The following is a 19,746-nucleotide window of genomic DNA, read 5'->3' as shown; positions in this document are numbered from 1 at the left end:
CGATCCCTGGACCCTGGGATCACGACCTGAGCCGAAGGCAGACGCTTAACGACTGAGCCACCCAGGCGCCCCTCTCATCTTCCCTTCTTATCCCTAGGGTGGTGAAACCCTTGGATTCTTGCTCTATGGTACTGACACAGCAGTCTGCCTTATTTGGTGCTGAATCACACTGCAAACCATGGACTGCGACGTGTCTTACTCAGTCTCCTTAAACTTGGCCCATTATCCTTTTCACTACCAACTTGATTTACATGTGAAAAGAAAAAAGCTAGAAAAAGTAGGCAGGGCTGTTGCACATTCACTGGTATAATACACGACAAAATGAGTACAGAAAAAAATGGGGAATTAACCATTTTGTTTACGCAAACTTTATTTAAAGTGGTAAATGAAGGAAAAGGGAAGTAAAAAAGCATGAACACATGACCCATGGCTCAAGCACCAAGCATCTTTACAATAAAAGTGCCCAAGCAAGGAGAATTTCAGCTTGTTAGGGCCTCCAACTTTGAATCTAGAGAGGAAATAATAGGGCACTTCTTGCCAGATCCCCCAAAATAGAGAGAAAGGTCAGGAGATTGGTGGCATTTTTGTTGGTATGTGGAGACTTTCAAAGTTTCCTTGAAGGACCAGAGATTTCTAGTTTGTTTCAAAGTTCCTAAGAACAATTTTGCATTGAAAATCAGAAAATACCAGTACTTTAGTACTTTAATACATTTAATGATTTAGATCAGTGAGTCTCACTTATCCTTACCTGGATAACCAATAAAGCTCTATGAAATTCAACATAGTTTAATGAAGAATATGGCATAATGATTGGAGGCATGGGCTAGGAGGTCTGGCACACCTGGGCTGAGTCCTGGATCTGCCACTTTGTAGTTATGTGACTTTGGGCAAACTCCACAACATCTATAATAAAGTTTAGCATCTTTATCTGTAATTAGGATAATAACAGGACCTACTTCATGGAGTGCTTGGGAGATTACATGAGTACACAAATGTGCTTGTTACATAGCAAATGTTCAACAAATGCTATCATTCACACTGAATGACCGTTAGATGCAGGGCATAAAGTTAGACCTTGTGAGGAATATAAAAATGAAAAAGAACCAACAATAAATAACAAAAAATAAGGCAGAGAAGACGAGAGTATTATGGGTATATCCAAAGACAGACTGTGTTCAGGGCCCCAAGAGAAGGCATAAGGAGGCCTTATCAATGCCCTTTGGGTCCAGTGGCAGGGGAGGGCACATCTAGTTTTGTGTGTGTGTGTGTGTTTGGAGGGTGATTAAGAATTAAATGAAATAGAAAAGGTGTCAAGGAGACAGTATCACAATTACAGTTGGGTTTGTCCTCACTGTATACAGAGAGAGGACACTGATAGCAAAGTTCATCATAAAAATAAAGTGTAAGACATGGACAGAAAAATCCAAGAAGGACATAAAGACAGAAAGGTAGGAATGAACCATATTGTGCAGAACCTCAAATTTGAGAGAAGAATCTGGGATGCAGCAGTGACATATCTGAACTCTGTCTCAGGAAGACTAATCTGGGAAGATCCGTGGGAAGATACGCAATTAGCATTTGACTTAAGAGGGTAGAAGGGGTGACGACTGACGGAATTTTCAGATACGAGTTTCGAAGAAAAAGAAAGAAAACTTTCTACTAAAATCACCGACAAGTGGAGTCCAGGCATGAGCTAGGAAGTTCCAGAGCTGTAAGCACAAAGCATTTTTCTGGTTCAGAACTCAATTTTCTCACACCGAAGAGTCACTGTACCAGCAATAATGAAAGTTTTCAAAGGCATGTGCCAAGGCATCTCCAGCTGAGGCAGTGCCAAGTTTCAGACAAATTTAGAAGTCAGTTCAGTTGAAGTCTTCCTCAACTGTCAGCAACAACATTAAAAAAGGAGGGATACAGCTTAAATCATTTACTTTTCAAGTGCTTCGGACTCATCTGCGTCTAGAGTCTTGGGTCTTTCACTGAAGGCTGTGACCACAGCATGTTTATGGACAAGGTTCAAGGTATATAAACTCCCTGAAAACTTACACCAAATGTATGCCTATATCTTTTTCTCAATTATTCCTGTATTCCTCATTTAGGCAGCATGCTTTTATATTAAAATCCATTAGTGCTAATTTTTCATTGGTACTTACTCTAAAAGACTTTATATATGTATTTTGATTCAATCCTCCAACAATATCTTACAGTAGGTACTATTATTCTTATTTTAGAGAAAACTATACCCAAGGCCCCAGAGCTAGTAGGTAGTTCCAGAGGAGGAACCTGCAGGTGGCCCAGAAACAAAAAAGTTCCCCAAGTTTCACGATCAAAATAGTTCCATTTGGTGGTTTTGTTAGGTTACAGCTTCATCAGGTCTCACTCCAAGATCTAGGACAATCCAGATCAGCCTGAGATTTCAAATAGAAGGATACCTGCTTGTCACTGATCTTTCAAATCAGTTTTATAGGGAGCCATTATACTGCAGTGGGGGAAAATATATTTACAGAACAGGTACTTTATGTACAGTTGTCTTTGAACAATTGGTTAACATGTATTAAATCAACAATTTTCAAAGAAATTTGTTGTTCGGTGAGGAAAATAACCTCACTCCCAGTATACTAACCATCAAAGACTCCTCTAGAACAATGAGTTCTTTTGATCATGGCCCACAATAAAAAATAATTTTAAACTGTGATTCAAGATATACATATTTATATACATTTAAAACAAAATTTTCATGAAATACTATTTATTCTGACTACCTACAATGCTTTCTGATATTTTCTATTCTGTCTAGCTTTAGTCCAGACTAATCTATTCTGTTCCATTCCATTAGAAGAAATGCTGGTTCTTATCCACTTAATTGATTTCATGATGCCCCGATGGGTTGTAACCTATAGACTGTAAAGCAGTATACTACATGGGGAGTTGAATCAAGTAACTCTGCCTGTTCCTTAAAAACAAAGCAAAAAGCATGAGTCTGTTAATGTCTAAATGTTTATAAGCCTTTTTAAAAATCTGTAGAAAAAAAGTTAATGATTTCTTAAAAACAGCAGCTCCCACTTGACCATGGACATTTTTCCCATTAATGAATGACAGGCAATATGTAAATGTTCTCTTAAGAGCTGCTTGATCTGAATTCAATCAAAAAAATACGAAGCATAAGCCTTTAACAACATCACAGCTCATTCAAGAGTTTAATTGGCAATTAGTAATATTTTCAAATAAGGCACAAGCAGCTTTTTATAGGAAATGGTTTTAAAATATTCTCAGTCTTTCTTAAGATTAATAAAAATTGCTGAATACTAAAAAATTTATAGTGATAAAAATTAAGACTCGGGGCACCTGGGTGGCTCAGTTGGTTAAGCGTCTGCCTTCGGCTCAGGTCATGATCTCAGGATCCTGGGATCGAGCCCCACATCAGGCTCCCCACTTGGTGGGGAGCCTGCTTCTCTCTCCCCCCACTGCTCACTCTCTCTCTCTCTCTCAAATAAATAAATAAAATCTTTAAAAAAAATTAAAACTCACAAACCATTTAGATCCTAGAGAAGCTGTTCTAAATATTGTCAGTCTTTTAGTTGGTAAAAAAAAAAAAAATTTAACACTTGCCACGTGCCAACCACTATTAAATTAACGAGGCACATGGAAGGAGCACTGACCTATTGCAGAGTCCCACCCCTCCAGATGGCCCACTTGGGGGGAGACAGAGTGCAAACACATGAACAAGAGCTCTGAAGATCGTCCACGGAAGTGCTCCTGGGCCACGCTAGGTGATCACTGCAGGAACTCATGGCGATGACAGTCTTCTAGGACGGTTCTTAGAAACTGAAATCAAATATGCTTTCCAGTAAAACCAACTAGAACATTCTACTTTCAAACCCATGTACAATTTTTCCTACTTCCCACATCACGATGCCAATAACATGTTCTATTCCCCCTCAATGTAAAAATTAATGCTTAATGCAATTTAAACAGAGATAAATGAAATAAAGAAAAAGAATCAGAGATATAGACAAAGTAGACTGGGATTCAGGGCTCAGCTCATCCATTTAAAGGATAAGTCATGTGAGGCAAGTTATTGAACCTCCTGAACTACAGATGTGTCATCTGTGTTTCTATCTACTCACACGATCATTGTGAGGGTACAGGGAGAGAAGGCACGTGAAGGCACTTTGTAAAGGGCCAACAAATGCTGTTATTATTAACTTTTATTAGCACCACTAGACACAGCGAAACTGAGAGAATAAAATATTAACCAAATATTAAGACAGTAGAGCATTATAACACTTACCAAGCGCTTAAAACAGTTCTATTTGCTTTTCATGTATCAGCTCAGTGAAAACCTACATTATGACTGAATATCTTGAATCCCACCCCTGGTAATAATCAAGTTTCTCCTCAAATCTTGGACACGCTAACGTTCTCTAATGGTCCTTGGCCAGCAGGAAAAAACAATCTACAGACTGTTAATTAAAGGAAGGGCGAGAGTTCACATCGCACCGCACCACCCATGTGGCATATTCATTCTCAGCACTGGCATACCACAAAGTGGTAGCTCTTTCCTAGGGTTCAAAGGCAGCCTCTGTGGGGCTGGAGAGGGGGAGCCCTCCCTGTAGCCTCAGCAACTCTGCAGACCAACCAGCCAGACCCATCCAGTTGATACCTGCCACTGGATCTTAGGCTCTGTACATGACCAAAAGGGCATTCTGGGGTTTTCTGACCAAATGTGTTTCTGCATTCATTTCTATTATAGGTAACTACTCTTTTCAGATAAGAGGCAATGCTAGCGAGTAACGTGAATCTCTGTAACGTAAAACCCCGACTTACGTAGGTCAGTTACCCAGACTACACGTTTCCTCCTGCCTTAGTTGGTCAATATGCTGACATTAAACTTGACAAGAGGTAGTATGGGATGTCCTCACAAGCTATAAACAAGTTTGTTTTTTAAAGGGTCACTTAGAACTTAGGATGTAGGGGCGCCTGGGTGGCTCAGTTGGTTAAGCAACTGCCTTCGGCTCAGGTCATGATCCTGGAGTCCCGGGATCGAGTCCCGCATTGGGCTCCCTGCTTGGCGGGGAGTCTGCTTCTCCCTCTGACCCTCCCCCCTCTCATGTGCGCGCGCTCTCTCTCTCTCTCTCATTCTCTCTCTTTCAAATAAATAAATAAAATCTTTAAAAAAAAAAAAAAAGAACTTAGGATGTAGCTCTGCACATGAATTCACAATGATGTGAACCGTGTTCTACAGGCCCCCTCCTGCCACCAAGTTGCCCCAGTGCCACATGCAGCATTGCAGAGTATAAGCTGTGGTTGCAGAAGGCCAGGGCTGGGCTCAAATCCTGCCTCACCCGCCTGCTGTATCATCTCACTCAAGTTTATCCAACCCCTCTGAGTCTAAATTTCTATAACAATCCAATCGTATTTGGGCATGAAAATTTTCATAGATCAGATGCTTGGTATGAAGGTACTGTGGGCCAGTTCTCCCAACCTTTCTCACAGGAAAGCATCCACAGAAGAGGGTAATACACTCTACCCGGGATAAAATGCTACTCATGGCTAAAGGTGACCAGCCTACATGGTCCTACCCAGCCACTCTAAGGGCTGAGGAGTCGGTGTCTCTGGCATGCACACCCAAGACATGAGAGTGTGTCAAACCTGAGTGGTGAGGCTCTGATTACCAGTTCATATACATAAAATGGGCTGGTATGGGGCCAGCAGGTCATTGACAATTTCATCCCATGGGCCTGGGCTCCTACTACGAAATAAAAGGGTGCCTTAGAATTCTCAAAGCCAGGGTGCCTGGGTGGCTCAGTCGTTAAGCATCTGCCTTCTGCTGGGCTCATGGTCCCGGGGTCATGGTCCCAGGGTCCTGGGATCGAGCCCCGCATCAGGCTCCCTGCTCCGCAGGAAGCCTGCTTCTCCCTCTCCCACTCCCCCGCTTCTGTTCCCTCTCTCGCTGTCAAATAAATAAAATCTTAAACAAAGAATTCTCAAAGCCCTTTGGACTACATAGTTCCACTTTATGCTATTCCAGAACCAGCTGTGCTCGTAACAATGTACCTTTGGGAAACTGCTGACTGCACTTTGGACTGTTGTGATTACTCGTGCCTCCCTGATCTGAACCACAGGAGCAGCTCATGGGATGGGAGGAGGGTATCAAGATGAAGATTTTTAGGTGAAGACGAAGGTGCAGATAAGCATAGAAGCCAAGGTCAGAGGTGACTGAGCACTCACTGTGCCAAGCAATATGTTACCTCCATCTTCACAGCATCTTGGTTTGGTTTTGCTTGAATAAGACAGCCACACAACTGACTTTGTCTATTTAATAAAAAGACTATCCAGTGGGTTCAAATATCAGCCTCCAGATCCTCCTCCCTGAAGAAGGGGCTAAACCTCAATCAGTGTGGATAAGGGACCAGACCTGGTTCAACTCTGGTCCTCCTTGCTGTGTCCCATTTGGACTTCATCACCTTGGCTCAGGCTGGGAAGCTTCCTTCTTCAAAGCCATTTTGTTAGTAGGTTATTATTAGCCACACTTAACAGCAACAAGAAACGCAGGGTGAAATTTAGAAAACTTGGCCAAGGTCATACACTGGAGTGGTTTTCAAACACCAGGTACTCGGCTGACGGTTCAGAGGTTCAAGGATGAAGAATTGCCAGGGTGGAGGCTGGGGATGCAAGTGGCGGGGGGTGTCAGAGGAGTGGGGATCGGAGCTGAGATGCGCTCTACACTCTGCAACCTTCAGCGTCTGGGGTGGGAGGGTGAGGCAGAAAGAAGAGCGTCATCCCCCTCCACGCTGCACACAACTGGCTCAGGGGGGCTGGGGAAGAAGACAGCAGGTGGTGGCAGCAGCCCTGCTTTTCTGGAAAACCAGGAAGCAGTGGGAAGAGGGACCTATAGGAACCAAACAGAGTCTGCTGAGGAGTCTCCACCACTCGGTGCCTATTTACAGGCCCTGTCAGACCTTATCTGAGGGGAAAAGTCAATCTCCTACAAAACACCGCTTTAGGCTCACTGAAAATATATTTTTGATATCCTAAATTGACACTCGATCCTGCATGCTGTTTTTAAAAAGTGTTCAGACATACAAAGAGCATAAAGAGACCTGCACAAAAATCGCTAAATGGGTTCTAAATTCTGCAAAAGCCACATAACGTCAAATAAAGTGTGGAAGAAGATGACGAAGGACAGCACATGGAGTACAACCTGCTTTCATAACTCCGTTTTTCACTTAGTTGCAAGACCTGTCAAGTGTCGAGGAATTAATCCACATATATAATATACTAATTTTGTATACACAAATTCTTTGCAATAGCATGGGGAAAGGTCTCATGAATCATTCGATCTGGAATAGACAACTGGTATAAAACGACACCGAAGATCCTGAAAACCAGGTGGGCCAGGCCAGGAGATCCTGAAAACTCCTTAGCACGTATCCAGAATAAATCAATCTAGTAGTAATGCTAATTCACCCTTCCATTTAGAGTTACATGGGCATATTTCAAGATAAATGATAAGAAAGGAAGTACTGGGTGATCCTCAAATTGCTAATTTCAATCCAAAATTATTAAAATGGCATCTTTTAAACTTAACTTTGCTTTGGTGTTAAATTCAGAGAGAGGGAGAGGGACGTCCACTAGGAGGTAGATAAAGGATTATTTACCAAACACACACAAGCATACAGTGTTTATGAAAACACATGGTAAAAAAAGTACACCAAGAAAACAGAGGCTATTTAATGACACGGAAGGAAAAAGGGATGAAGACAGGGGGAACAGAGTTTAAAAGCAATTTTTCGGGTTTCAGATATGTATCATGGTAACAGGTAGAAATAAGGACAAATCTTTTGCTCTCCTCTGCATACCAGTAGAGATTTATGTAAGGTAGTGTGATTGCATCAGTTCAGCCTTACCCTTGGCCTGACTTTACGTTCTGCTGTGGAAATCTTGCTTGGACTGCCCTTATGCACACTGCTCCAGAGAAATCAGCCCTGTGTTGTCAGAAACTGACTTTCAAGTAGGTCCTCTTGGTAATTCCATGTTATGGTAATTCCACAGTTTAGTCAGAAAGCATTTGAAAAGAGTATTAACTTTGGTTGCCTCTTTTCTGATAATGGAGGGTTTTCTGGTTTCCCTTTAGCTTTTAATAGCTTGACCATTTTGGGCCCCCAGTGCACTGTAACAACTAAACTACAGATTTGTCTGTTCTCTCTCTCTCTCTCCCCCATTTCCTAGTAACTAATCATGTTAGCGTGCTGTTAGAACAGCATCACTGATTTTTGTTCTTGGCCTGTTATCCTTATGCTTGTAAGGTCATACTCAATTTTTGGATATGTTTTCCTTTTCGTTGTTAGAACAGTTGTCACAAGAGGTCAAGGCAAGCATGACAATTAAATTTTACATTTCTGATGCTGAAAAAAAAAAAACGGTGCTGTTCTTCCAGAACAGTGTCCTCTGGCATTCTCAATTGAGGGGGCCCCCCTTATTCTACATCTTAGGAAATAGAGGTGGTTAACTTTGCACAGATTGTGAACCACCCATCGCCCTTACTGTTGGAATCAGTGTGCAGTCAAGCTGAGAAGGCACTGTAGCTTTCCAAGTCACTATCTAGGGCATCCATAAGCAGAAAGAAAAGAAAACACATTGACCGAAACTCATATCTCATACAAAAATTAATTCAATGGATGACCGACAAGTATAAAACATAATATTATAAAACCTGTAGAAAAAAAAGACAAAAGCAAATCTCTAGGACTTAAGGCTGGGTAAAGCATTAGACTTGATGCCAAAAGCATAATCCATAAAAGGAAACACTAATAAATTGAATCGCATCAAAAGTAAAAACTTACGCTCTGCAACAGATGCTGCTAAGAAGAGGAAAACAAAAGCTACAGACTGGGAGAAAAGAGCTACAAAGCCTCCATCAAAGGAAGAGTATCTAGAGTGCATAAAGAACTCTCAAAACTCAACAATAAGAAAACAGGCAAAAGACTTATGAAAAGGCACAGCTCTGCAGATGGATAGAGAGCTAATAAACACACGAAAAGATGTTCGGCTTCTCTGGTCATTAAAGAAATGCAAATTAAACCAGGAGTTATCACTACACATTTATCCAGAATGGCTAAAATAAGAAAGAGTGATAATACCAAATGCTGATGAGGATGTGGAGGAACTGGGTCATTTATGCAATGCTGATGGGAAGGCATGTAAAGTGGTAAAGCCACTCTGGAAAAGGGGATGGCAGTTTCTTACAAAATTAAACATGCACTTAACATCTGACCCAGCAATTCCACTCTTGGGCATTTATCCCAGAAAAATTAAAACTTATACTTACACAAAAACTTATACACAAATGATCCTAGTATCTTGATTTGTGATAGCTCCAAATTGGATATAACCCAAATGTCCTTCAGTGGGCGAATATTTAGAAAATTGTGATACAGGCATACCATGGAACACTACTCAGCACCACATCGGAACTATTGATATATGAAACATCTTGAACAGATCTCAAGTGCTATGATCTGAATATCTGTGTACCCCCAAAATTCATATGTTCAAACATAATGCCAAATGTGATGGTGCTGGAAGGTGGAGCCTTTGGGGAGTGATTAAGTCATGAGGGCGGTGTCTTCATGAATGGGATGAGTGCCCTTAGAAAAGAGGTATGAGAAAGCTCCTTGCCCCTTCTGCCATGTAAGGTTAGAGCAAGAAGAGGGCTTTATATGAACCAGGAAGCGGCCTCTCGCCAGACACAGAACGTGGCACCACAGTCTTGGACTTGCAACCTCCAGAACTCTGAGAAATACAGTTCTGTTGTTTATAAGCCACGTAGTCTATGGTGTTTTGTTACAGCAATCTGAGTGGGCTAAAACATCAGGGAACAGCACTAAATGAAAAAAAAAAAAATCTAATCTCAGAGGGTTACAGGTTATATGATTCCATTTATATAATATTTCTGAAATGGCACATTACAGAGATGGAGAACAGATTCGTGGTTGTCAGGGGTGGCAAGCAGAGGGAAGGAAGTGAATGCAGCTACAAAAGGGTAGCACATGAAACCTATTGGATCTGTATCTTGATCGTGATACAGCCACACAACTTTATACATGTGATGCAATTACATGGAACTAGATACATACAAATACACAAATGAATGCTTGTAAACCTAGTGAAATCTGAATCAGGTTGGTGGATTGCATCAATGTCAATTTCTTAGTTGCCATATTATAGGACAGTTGCATAAGGTGCTCCCACTGTGGGAAACTGGATGAAGGGTGCAGGGTGGCTCTCTGTAATATATCCTACAACTATATGTGAATCTATAACTATCTTAAAATAAAGCATTTTTAAAGATTACTATCTAGTTCTTATTTATTCTAGGTGCCCTCTTTCTAATGTTCCACCCATTAGATGCCTGATTTCTTCTTTCCCTGATCTTGCTACTCTGTAGTCTTAATAATGGAAAACACAGCACTACAATTAGTCGTTTAACTCTTGCTTTCCAAAAACTCTTACTTACAGTTTACTATTACTAACTGAGGCATGCCAATATTCCAATACTGACTCTTAAGCTGCATGAAATGGACGAAATGCTTCCTGAGTCTTAGTTACCTCACTGGTAAAATAGGGGGAAATGTAGGTTAGGTTTATTGTGAAGATAAATAAAATAATAAAGAACTTTATACATAGTAGTTCCTTAAAAGTTCATTTCCTTCCTTTTCCTATTAACAGTCTAAAACCTAGCTTAATTTCTGGATAAAAAATATCAACAAAAAACTTTGGTTTTCAGTTTCCAAGGCTTACATTTGGAAAACAAGAAATGCATCTTTAACAAGCACAGACTGGGGATGTGGTGAGGCTGAATTCAGTTCTTCAGAAATATTTCAATTTAGGAGACCATAATGATAATTTTAAGCCTATGTGTTCTCACTTCGAGTTTGAAAACATTCTATCAAAATGGTGTTTTAGCATATCATGCACTTTATTATGATGAGTACCTGCCCAATATATGGTTAAATCTTTAAAGAGTAACTGATCATCTATTAGATTATATCTATTCACAAACCAACAACTGTATATATGTTGGATGAGTTCAGCTTTAGTAATGACACGAACTCCAATGGTAGAATTTCATCCATCTACTTACAAAAATACTTTTCAGTAACAGACTCCCAACAAGGTAATAAGCTTAAAATATGTCATAGGTTTTTAGTTATAGCTAAACCAAGTAAGCTACGAGAGCAGCAGGAACTAAGCATTTGGGATCTAAGATTCAATGTAGGTTGCTAAATGTGGGATCCCAAGCAACATGCAGCTCAGTGCATAATGATGGTGCGAGATCCCCTGGGCAGCACCAGCCTGAGAGAACTGTCAAAGATGGAAAGAAAAGAATCGATTGTTCTTCCTCTACTGCAAGTAAGAAAAAGGATGAAAACAAAGTGCATTTAACTTCTCCTGGACACCTGCTTTCTTTATGAACACTCGCCAAACACAGAATGCCAACTAATACTTGAGGACAAAGTCTCCCCGCAAACATTTAAATACTGATAATAATTTTGCAAAGCAATGCTTACCGAGCAAAATAACTTTGTTTCCGTTCCTTCTTCTCTTCCTTGGTATCCATAATACACAATCAAAATGCAAAGTATTTGGAAAAGTCCTTCTTTTTAAATCAGTGAATCATAACCCTATAATAAAAAAACAACAAAGTGACTAAATTAAGAAGTTTATAACAGCCAAGATGAAGAATAAAACAGAGTGGAGCTACATGGCCTGCCATGAACGGAAGATAAACTTGAACCAGTAAATGCAGTCACATGAGTAATACATGAAATGCAAATGCCCATGGGGGGGCGGGATTTATAACCTACCATCAGGATGGAAGTGTTAAACTAAAATAAAAGGTGGCTGAAAAATTAGACTGAACTATTTTCCTTACAATTAACAATTATTTCGAAATGTGCTAAAATGAAAACCACTGTTTTTTTTTTTTTTTTGAAGATTTTAGGCTGCCTATGCAGCCTAAATTTACGAACTCACTTTTATAGGTAATTGATCATGAATAGGTCTCATACATAATTATGAAAAATGGATCACTTACGTGTTTTACGACAATGTTCTTTCTTTAAAAAGAACATCAGTGTTCTATTTTATTTTCGGAAACATGCCAGCGACTACATCCCACTTGAGCAAATGTGGAAATGAAAGTACAAAGCCTCAGGAAGCTATTCTTCAAAATGGCTTTATAGGCTTGCTCTGCCCTCCCCACCCCGCTACCCTCACCTATGCTTCCCAGGAGTGTTTGCTTAAACCTGTAATAAAAGGTTGTCTCCAGATCAATCTTCCTTAAATACCACTTTCATCATGCCACTCCCCTGCTCAAAAAGTTCCAGTGTCTACTTTGTGCCTAATTCACTCACCTAAATTTTCTGCAAAGCATTAACCTTCCCTAAAATCTATCCGCTCATCCTGAGGGGTATCAAAGTAAAAGCAGAGAATGTTCATCAATCAAAATTATTTGCTAATTCAATTCAATGAACAATTTTTTAAAAAGATTTTAAAGTAACCTCTACACCCAGTGCGGGTTGAATCCACAACCCCAAGGTCAACAGCCACCTGCTCTACTGAGTAAGCCAGCCACGTGCCCCTTCAACGAACAATTTAATTCACAGTACACATTCCATGGAAGGTACTATGATAAGTATCAGAGACCAAAGATGAAGAAGCCATGGTATTTGCCCTAACAGAGTTTACTGTCTTACAAGGGAGATGCTTAGGATTTGAGATCAGTGGGATACCTACTGACTGCTGTGGAGGAGCAAAGGTGCCACGAGAGTCCAGAGGAAGAACACTCGGCCTCGTGCACGGCCCACCCCATGTACTCCCCATGCACACGAAGATTAGAAGGATGAGTGTGGATTTCCTACTAAAAGGGTACAGGGAAGCAGGTCTAGCATGCACAACATAAGAAGACATGATACTTCTCGGCTGCTCCAGGATTAACTGTGAAGCAGGGCAATGGAGGAAGACATGGGCAGGATTAGGGTCATGGCAGGCCTTTCATGTCACACGAAAGAGCTTGATCTTAATCCCAGCTATGCATTATGTGCCACCTGCCCCTTCGCGGCTCCTGTGTCAGACCTCACCAAGCAACAGGGCCGCACTTGCTTACAGACATTACCAAACTGATCAACAGGAGATGAAACCAATTTTCTCATCCCTGATGTACATGAAAGGAAGTCACCAAAGCGTTTTTACACGAGGGACTGTGATACACCCACACTGGAAGGATGGACTTGAGAGGGTTGAGTCAGCGTGAAATAGATCTGTTAGGAAGAAATTACAGCAAAACTAGTTGAGAGAGGAGGGCCCACATTTAGGCAGCAGTATCCAACATAGAAAGAGGAGGGATGCACTCAAGAAATATTTAGGAGGCAAATGAGTCAAGGTCTGGTGACTCATTCAGTGTGGACAACATCAGAGAGGCAAGATGAAGAATGCTTCTGCTTCTGCTGCAGGGGCTGGGCAGACAGTGACACCACAGATAGAACACAGTCGACATGGGGCACCTGGGTGGCTCAGATGGTTAAGCATCTGCCTTCAGCTCAGGTCATGATCCCAGGGTCCTGGGATAGAGCCCCACGTCTGGCTCCTGGCTCAGCGGGGACCCTGCTTCTCCCTCACCCTCTGCCTCTCCCCCTGCTCATGCTCTCGCTCTCTCTATCTCTCTGTCTCAAATGAATAAATAAAATCTTTAAAAAAAAAAAAAAAGAACACAGTCGACATGAAGGGGGCAAGCCGGGTGTGGGTCAGGGCGCAGACACAGATAAAAAGAACAGGTTTTGGACACATTGCCTTCGAGGTGCCTGTGGGATAGTCAGCTGGAGACATTCACCAGATGTTTGATTTTGCTTACAGCACATGAGTGTGGTGAGGGCTGGGGCAAAAGATATAGAAGTTATCAGCATATGGTTGTGGTTAAGTCAAAAAAAAAAAAAAGAAAAGAAAAAAAAGCAAGCAAGCACGAATACGATGATAACACCCTGCAAACATGACAGCCATGCACAAAGCCCTCCATGGAAACAACAGGGACACAGTCTGATCTCTGACTGCTTTACCTCCATGTCCTTGACGTGCCCTCTGCTCTCGAGGACTTTATCACCCGGTAGGGAAAATAAGATGTGTGCAAAACACTAAAACTCAAGGTAGTAACTTGGAGTTGTCCAAAGAAAGGTAGTAAGAATACAGAAGACACAAAGTTCACTTTTGATCGAGGTGATAAAGTAAGTCTTTCAGGGCAGTGAGGATTTCAGTAGGTAAAAAGAAGAGGGAGAGCATTCCAGAAAGAGGGACCAGCTGGGCATAGGTATGGACAGAAAAAGAACAAGGCACGTTCAGGCAAGAAGGACAGAGTGGCTACCAGGTAAGAAAAGGGAACCAATCATAATGCCTGCCTACCAGAAGTTATTTACTTCAACACATTATCCACACGTTATCTCTTTGAATCTTTACAACCACACTGTAAGTTCAGTACCCTTATTTTCACTAAATGGAGGCTGGGAGATACTAATTTCCCTAGTTCCACAGCACTAGCTGTGGTGGAGCAAGGATTTAAATCCAGTTTGGCGCACGCTTCAATGCCTTTCAATAACCTTTGGAGCCAGAAATATTTGGAAATGAGAAAAAGCAGTCTAGAATCAACAGTGCCCAATGCCTCAGTGCAGAATCTGCAGATCGGAGCAAATGTAGCTGGGTGTGGGGGGAGGGGGTCCCTGAGCCCTCCAGCAGGACTGCACCAGCAGAGGGGTAGGAGTAGAAGCCACGCCTCAAGGAATGAGCATTCATTCAAGAAGCAGGGTGATGAAAGAAAGAAAAAAAAGAAAAGACAGTGGCGGTCCAACTCTCCCGAGAGCTCAGTCTCACACTGTGGCCTGAGCCCAGCGGGGGTCCCTTCACCACCCCCCTCCCTTCCCTTCACCACCCCCCTCCCTTCCCTTCACCACCCCGCCATGGGGTCCTTTCACCACCACCCCCCCACTGACCCCACACCTTAATCCTTACTCTTTCTCCAAGCTTCAAGTGACTTGGCTACACTCCTCCATCTGACCAGATCTAGCACAAGGCCCAGTTCTGCTCTATAGCCTTCCCTGACCACTTGTGTGCTCTCCTTTCTCTTCCTTAGGAGCTTATTTCACAGGTCACTGAATACTTACTGTGACGCTCTGAGTCATCCACTGTGTCACACCGCCACTTCACTTAGCCTCCTCAGCCACAAACAAACCAAAAGCACCTTCAGGTCAAAAACCACCATGTTTCACAATTTCCTTTTACTTCCCTAAATACTTAACCCAGAACTAGGTAGTGAATCCACATAAAAGCCAAGCAAGGAATTAATCCAGGCTTGGGGTAAGGGCAATTAATATGGCAGACTGATATACATCCATGAATTCTCCCCTCCCTCTCAATTAAGAATAACTTGGAGGCAAAAAAATAATAATAGTAACTTGGGGGCGAGAGATATAGATGCAAAGCAGTTTCTCTCTCTCTCAGACGCCAGAAAGGATGAGAATCTCTGATCTGGGCCAGGTGGTTTATTTTAAAGTTCCTCTCCTGCATTCCACCATATGTGATGATCCCTGTTTATTAGATTTCTCCTCATGAATAAAAATGAAGTCATAACAATCTAATTGGAAAATTTTTATATTGCAAGCTGAGCCAGAAACTAATATTTGGTTCTAGTGGAAAAATATTGACAAAAATAAGCACAAGAGAAAAAGATTAAATGATCCAAGAACTGACATCTGGTGCCACTGTGTCTGTTTAGAACTTGCGAACGTTTTTTTTGGTTGTTGTTTAATATTCTATTTGATAAAGAAAAAATATACTAATCTTTGATTTCTTTTAAATTTCTGGGAATTTTTGTATTCTTTAAATAAGACATATGCAGTCCTTTCAGGTCTAGACGCACCAAGAGATTAACCAGGAAGAGAGCAGCAAAGGATGCTATAAAAATGATTTGCACAGGGCGCCTGGGTGGCTCAATCGTTAAGCGTCTGCCTTCGGCTCAGGTCATGATCCCAGGGTCCTGGAATCGAGTCCCACATCAGGTTCCCTCCTCGGCGGGAAGCCTGCTTCTCCCTCTCCCACTCCTGCTGCTTGTGTTCCTGCTCTCGCTATCTCTGTCTCTGTCAAATAAAGAAATAAAATCTTAAAAAAAAAAAAAAAAAATGATTTGCACAGAGGACCGCACAGCAGCCTTCATGCTTCACTGAAGGACCAGAGCTCCTTAAATCAATCTCTAATGGGAACTACATTTTCCATTATAAGTGGTTATAATGGGCTTCTTAAAAGCCCTTCTTTCATTTAATGTTGACTTTTCTTCACATCAATAAACTCTAGACTCATCCAAACACTGAATTATAAGTCTCCTGCACTTACGGCACATTACAGACCAAAAAGAATTTCATGAGGGAAGCACAAGATGAATCTTCTATCTACATATTTCTTTTTGTAATCTTAAATCAGGATGGTCAATTTAAACCTAAATTCAGTTCATTATGCAAATAAAAAAGGCACCTACAGAATCCTTACCTTGTAAGCGCTGTGTTGAAGACAAAATATTTGCTGTTATTACCTGTAAAGTGCTCCCTGTTTGAGACCATGGTGCCACTCAGAAAGAATTCAAGCACAGAGCGACAAGAGACTTCAGAAGTACATCAAACCAGCATGGACCCACAGAGCCCTGGGTGGCTTTCGGGCTTCGCATCTAACACCTTGCAGCTCCTTGCACATTCAGGTATAACCAGTCTGGACTAGAAAAACACCAGTGTACCTACGATGTCCATCAACTGTTTTCCCCACAACATGTTTCCTATTATACAAATGAAATAATGACAAAAACATGCTTTGAGGCTTGGTCACACTAAGTTTGGGCCCTTGGGGGACAAACCAAACTGTACCTTCCTATGCAGATATTTCCTTCTCAAAAATACTTATACTTCTACAGAAACAGAAGAGGTGTTCCGTGTTTCTCAAAGCCACAGTCATCTAAACAAAGGAAGGATATTCAAATTTCAGCATTAACCAAGGTCTGAATTTGAATTCTTTAACAGGAAACCTGGGAAGAAAGACATAGCAACAGATACAAAAGGGTGCCACAAACACATAAGGGGAGCAACCAGGAGATAATGTCCCCAAGTAGACAAATGTGTGTCACAAAACCAAAACAACAGAAAACAGAACATAGAACAGAACCAAGAGTTAAAAAATTATGCCTGAATCAAGGAGATGATCAAGGACAGGCCAACAGTCTCTGCTATTTGGGAAAATGGGGCAAAGTCAATGGATGGAAAAATGAATGGAGAACTCATCAGCAGTTATTCCACTACTCTTTGCCTAAGGAACTAGAATTAGCTAAAGAGAATTAAACAAATTTGAGTTTCATTTAAGACAAATATAGAGAGGGGTGCTTGGCTGGCTCAGTCAGTAGAGCATGCAACTCTCCATCTTGGGGTCCTAAGTTCGAGCCCCACACTGGGTGTAGAGTGTACTTAAAAAGAAAAAAAGGGAGAAGTAGAGAGATTTCATCAAAGCTCCTAGATACTTTTTTTTTTTTTTTAAAGATTTATTTATTTATTTGAGAGAAAGAGCACAAGTAGAGGGGAGGGGTAGAAGGAGAAGCAGACTCCCCGAGCAGTGAACCTGATGCAGGACTTGATCCTAGGACCCTGGGATCATGATCTGAGCCAAAGGCAGACGCTTAACCGACTGAGCCACCAAGACACCCAAAACTCCCAGATACTTTAAATGAATACCCATCTCTAGGCTAGTTACATCATTTTATACGTTTCATCTAAGAAGAGAATGTGCATATGAGATTTCTAAAAAGTCACCGGTAGGGTCAAGAATTATCAAAGACGTGGAAAGTGCCAGCAGCCTGACAATGGGCAAATACATTTTAATTTTCAACAAAAGTTAGAAAAGGGATTGTGTTAAATTACACACTGCAGATCATTACATAGATTCTCAGCAAAACTTCAGAACTGATCATGACAGGCAGGTTGGCCAGGACTTGGAAGAAGAGGCAGTGAAACCTGGGACAGAGACTGTTTACAGAAAACTAACCATTCAGCAGAACAATAATAAATGAGCAGACCCCTTTTTCAAGCCTCTACCTTGGACCAAGTACTCTGCTGGAGATAAAATATGAAGACAGCATTCATGGGCCAAGAAGCTCAGGTGGAACAGGCAAGCAAAGCCCATCAGCTGGTACAACAAGTGGCAAGTACTCTGATATTGGCAGAGCACAGAGGGAAGCTACTAACTGCTAAGAAGGGAAGGAGAGTCAAGGCAACTTCGCAGGTGATACCAGAGCTGGGTGTTTCCCCAACAATGCACACAGAAGAGGTTGGGTTCACTAGGCAGACTGAGCCTGCGCGAGCCATCATCAGGCAACGTGTGGTCCCCGGAGAATCCTGAGTGGTCTGGGATGGCTGGAGTGCAGGGCTGGTGGAGGGGAGGAAGTTCAGCGAATGGGGGCTTACTCACATTACACTGACCTAATTTCCCTCTTGGACACAGCTACTAGTCTCATACATTAAGGAAATGAAGTAAAATACAATGTAACTGTACTTAAAAGCATTTGATAAGTTTCTCTTGATCTGCTTATGGATAAGATGGAGAAATGTGGGCTGGACATGGGTGGATGCTTCGATGATTACATGGATAAAGAAAAGTACTGAACCACTGTAGCAAGAGGTATGAGCTGACCAACTGACCTCAACCCAGAGCCGGGAGCTGACCTCCATCTTCAGCCTGGAGGGTGGATGCTAATAAGCTTAATGCAGTATTTGTTCTTAGCCCCTCTCCTCATCAGTAGATTTACCACCAACCTGAATGACAATAGGGACCTCCTTATTAGACTTTTGGAAGAGGGATAAATAACATCCCGGGATAATAGCATTTGGATTCAGACAGATCTCAGCTCTCTGTAGGAAGGTGGAATTTACCCCATATGAACCTGAGGTTCTATATCTGGGTGGTGAGCTAAGGAATGAGAAAGAGCTTAGCATTAGCACAAGTGAATATGACCTGCAGTCTTAGGTGAGAGTAAGCTCCATACACCCAGTAGTGATATTCTACCGCCCTTCCTTCCAAAAATAAAACAAAACAAACAACTTAATCAACCCAGAATAAAAAAGATTATGATGGTCTGTGCCACCCTTCTTGAGGATTAGAATATATCAAGATGACTTCATTTAACTCTAGCTCTTACACTAAAGGAGAAATATAAGGAAAGTGGAGCAACTGGGATGGTTAAGTGACATCAAACCAAGTTTTTAGATTAATAGTCAAAGGAGCTGGTCAGGGTTCATCTGCAAAGAGTTGGAGTGAACTGAGCTATTTTCAAATATCTGAAAGATCTTATCTGGTCATGGATTTAGGCTTCTACCAGTAGACCTCTGAGGGGAATACCTGGGACCAGGCATTAGATATGGGGGGAGATGGGTTTTGGCTCAACAGAAGGAAGAACTGTCTTACAGAGAGATGCAAACAGCTGATAGGCTTCCCAATCTCCAAAAGTGACTGAGCACAAGCTGAACAACCATTTCATGAGACGGCTATAGACCAGCAGTTCTCAACCTTATCAAAATCAACACCCCTCCTCTAAATAAATAGGTATTTCATAATATGCCCTTTATAATATTGAAATGAATTTCACAGCTAATACAACCTACTTACACACTTAAT

At 41.6% G+C, this 19,746-nt stretch overlaps 1 protein-coding gene across 6 annotated transcripts in view; it reads right to left on the bottom strand.

The window, feature by feature from the left end:
* Positions 1-19,746, bottom strand: part of NCOA7 (nuclear receptor coactivator 7) — a 156,151-nt gene that overhangs the window by 110,999 nt on the left and 25,406 nt on the right. For 3 of the 6 annotated variants that reach the window (XM_034990526.1, XM_034990527.1, XM_034990525.1), the window contains exon 2: positions 11,571-11,684. The exons of 1 other annotated variant lie outside the window; for it this stretch is intronic. In XM_034990526.1, the coding sequence (XP_034846417.1) occupies positions 11,571-11,620 (50 nt within the window). In that variant the 5' untranslated portion in view covers positions 11,621-11,684. Of the gene's footprint in view, positions 1-11,570; positions 11,970-19,746 lie in introns of those variants that run through there. 2 more of the 6 variants (XM_034990530.1, XM_034990524.1) reach the window with 1 other exon arrangement.

Source organism: Mirounga leonina, unplaced genomic scaffold (genome assembly GCF_011800145.1).
Source record: "Mirounga leonina isolate KUSES-001 unplaced genomic scaffold, KU_Mleo_1.0 Mir_53, whole genome shotgun sequence".
NCBI classification, from domain to species: Eukaryota; Metazoa; Chordata; class Mammalia; order Carnivora; family Phocidae; genus Mirounga; species Mirounga leonina.
This window is presented reverse-complemented; position numbering and strand designations above follow the sequence as displayed.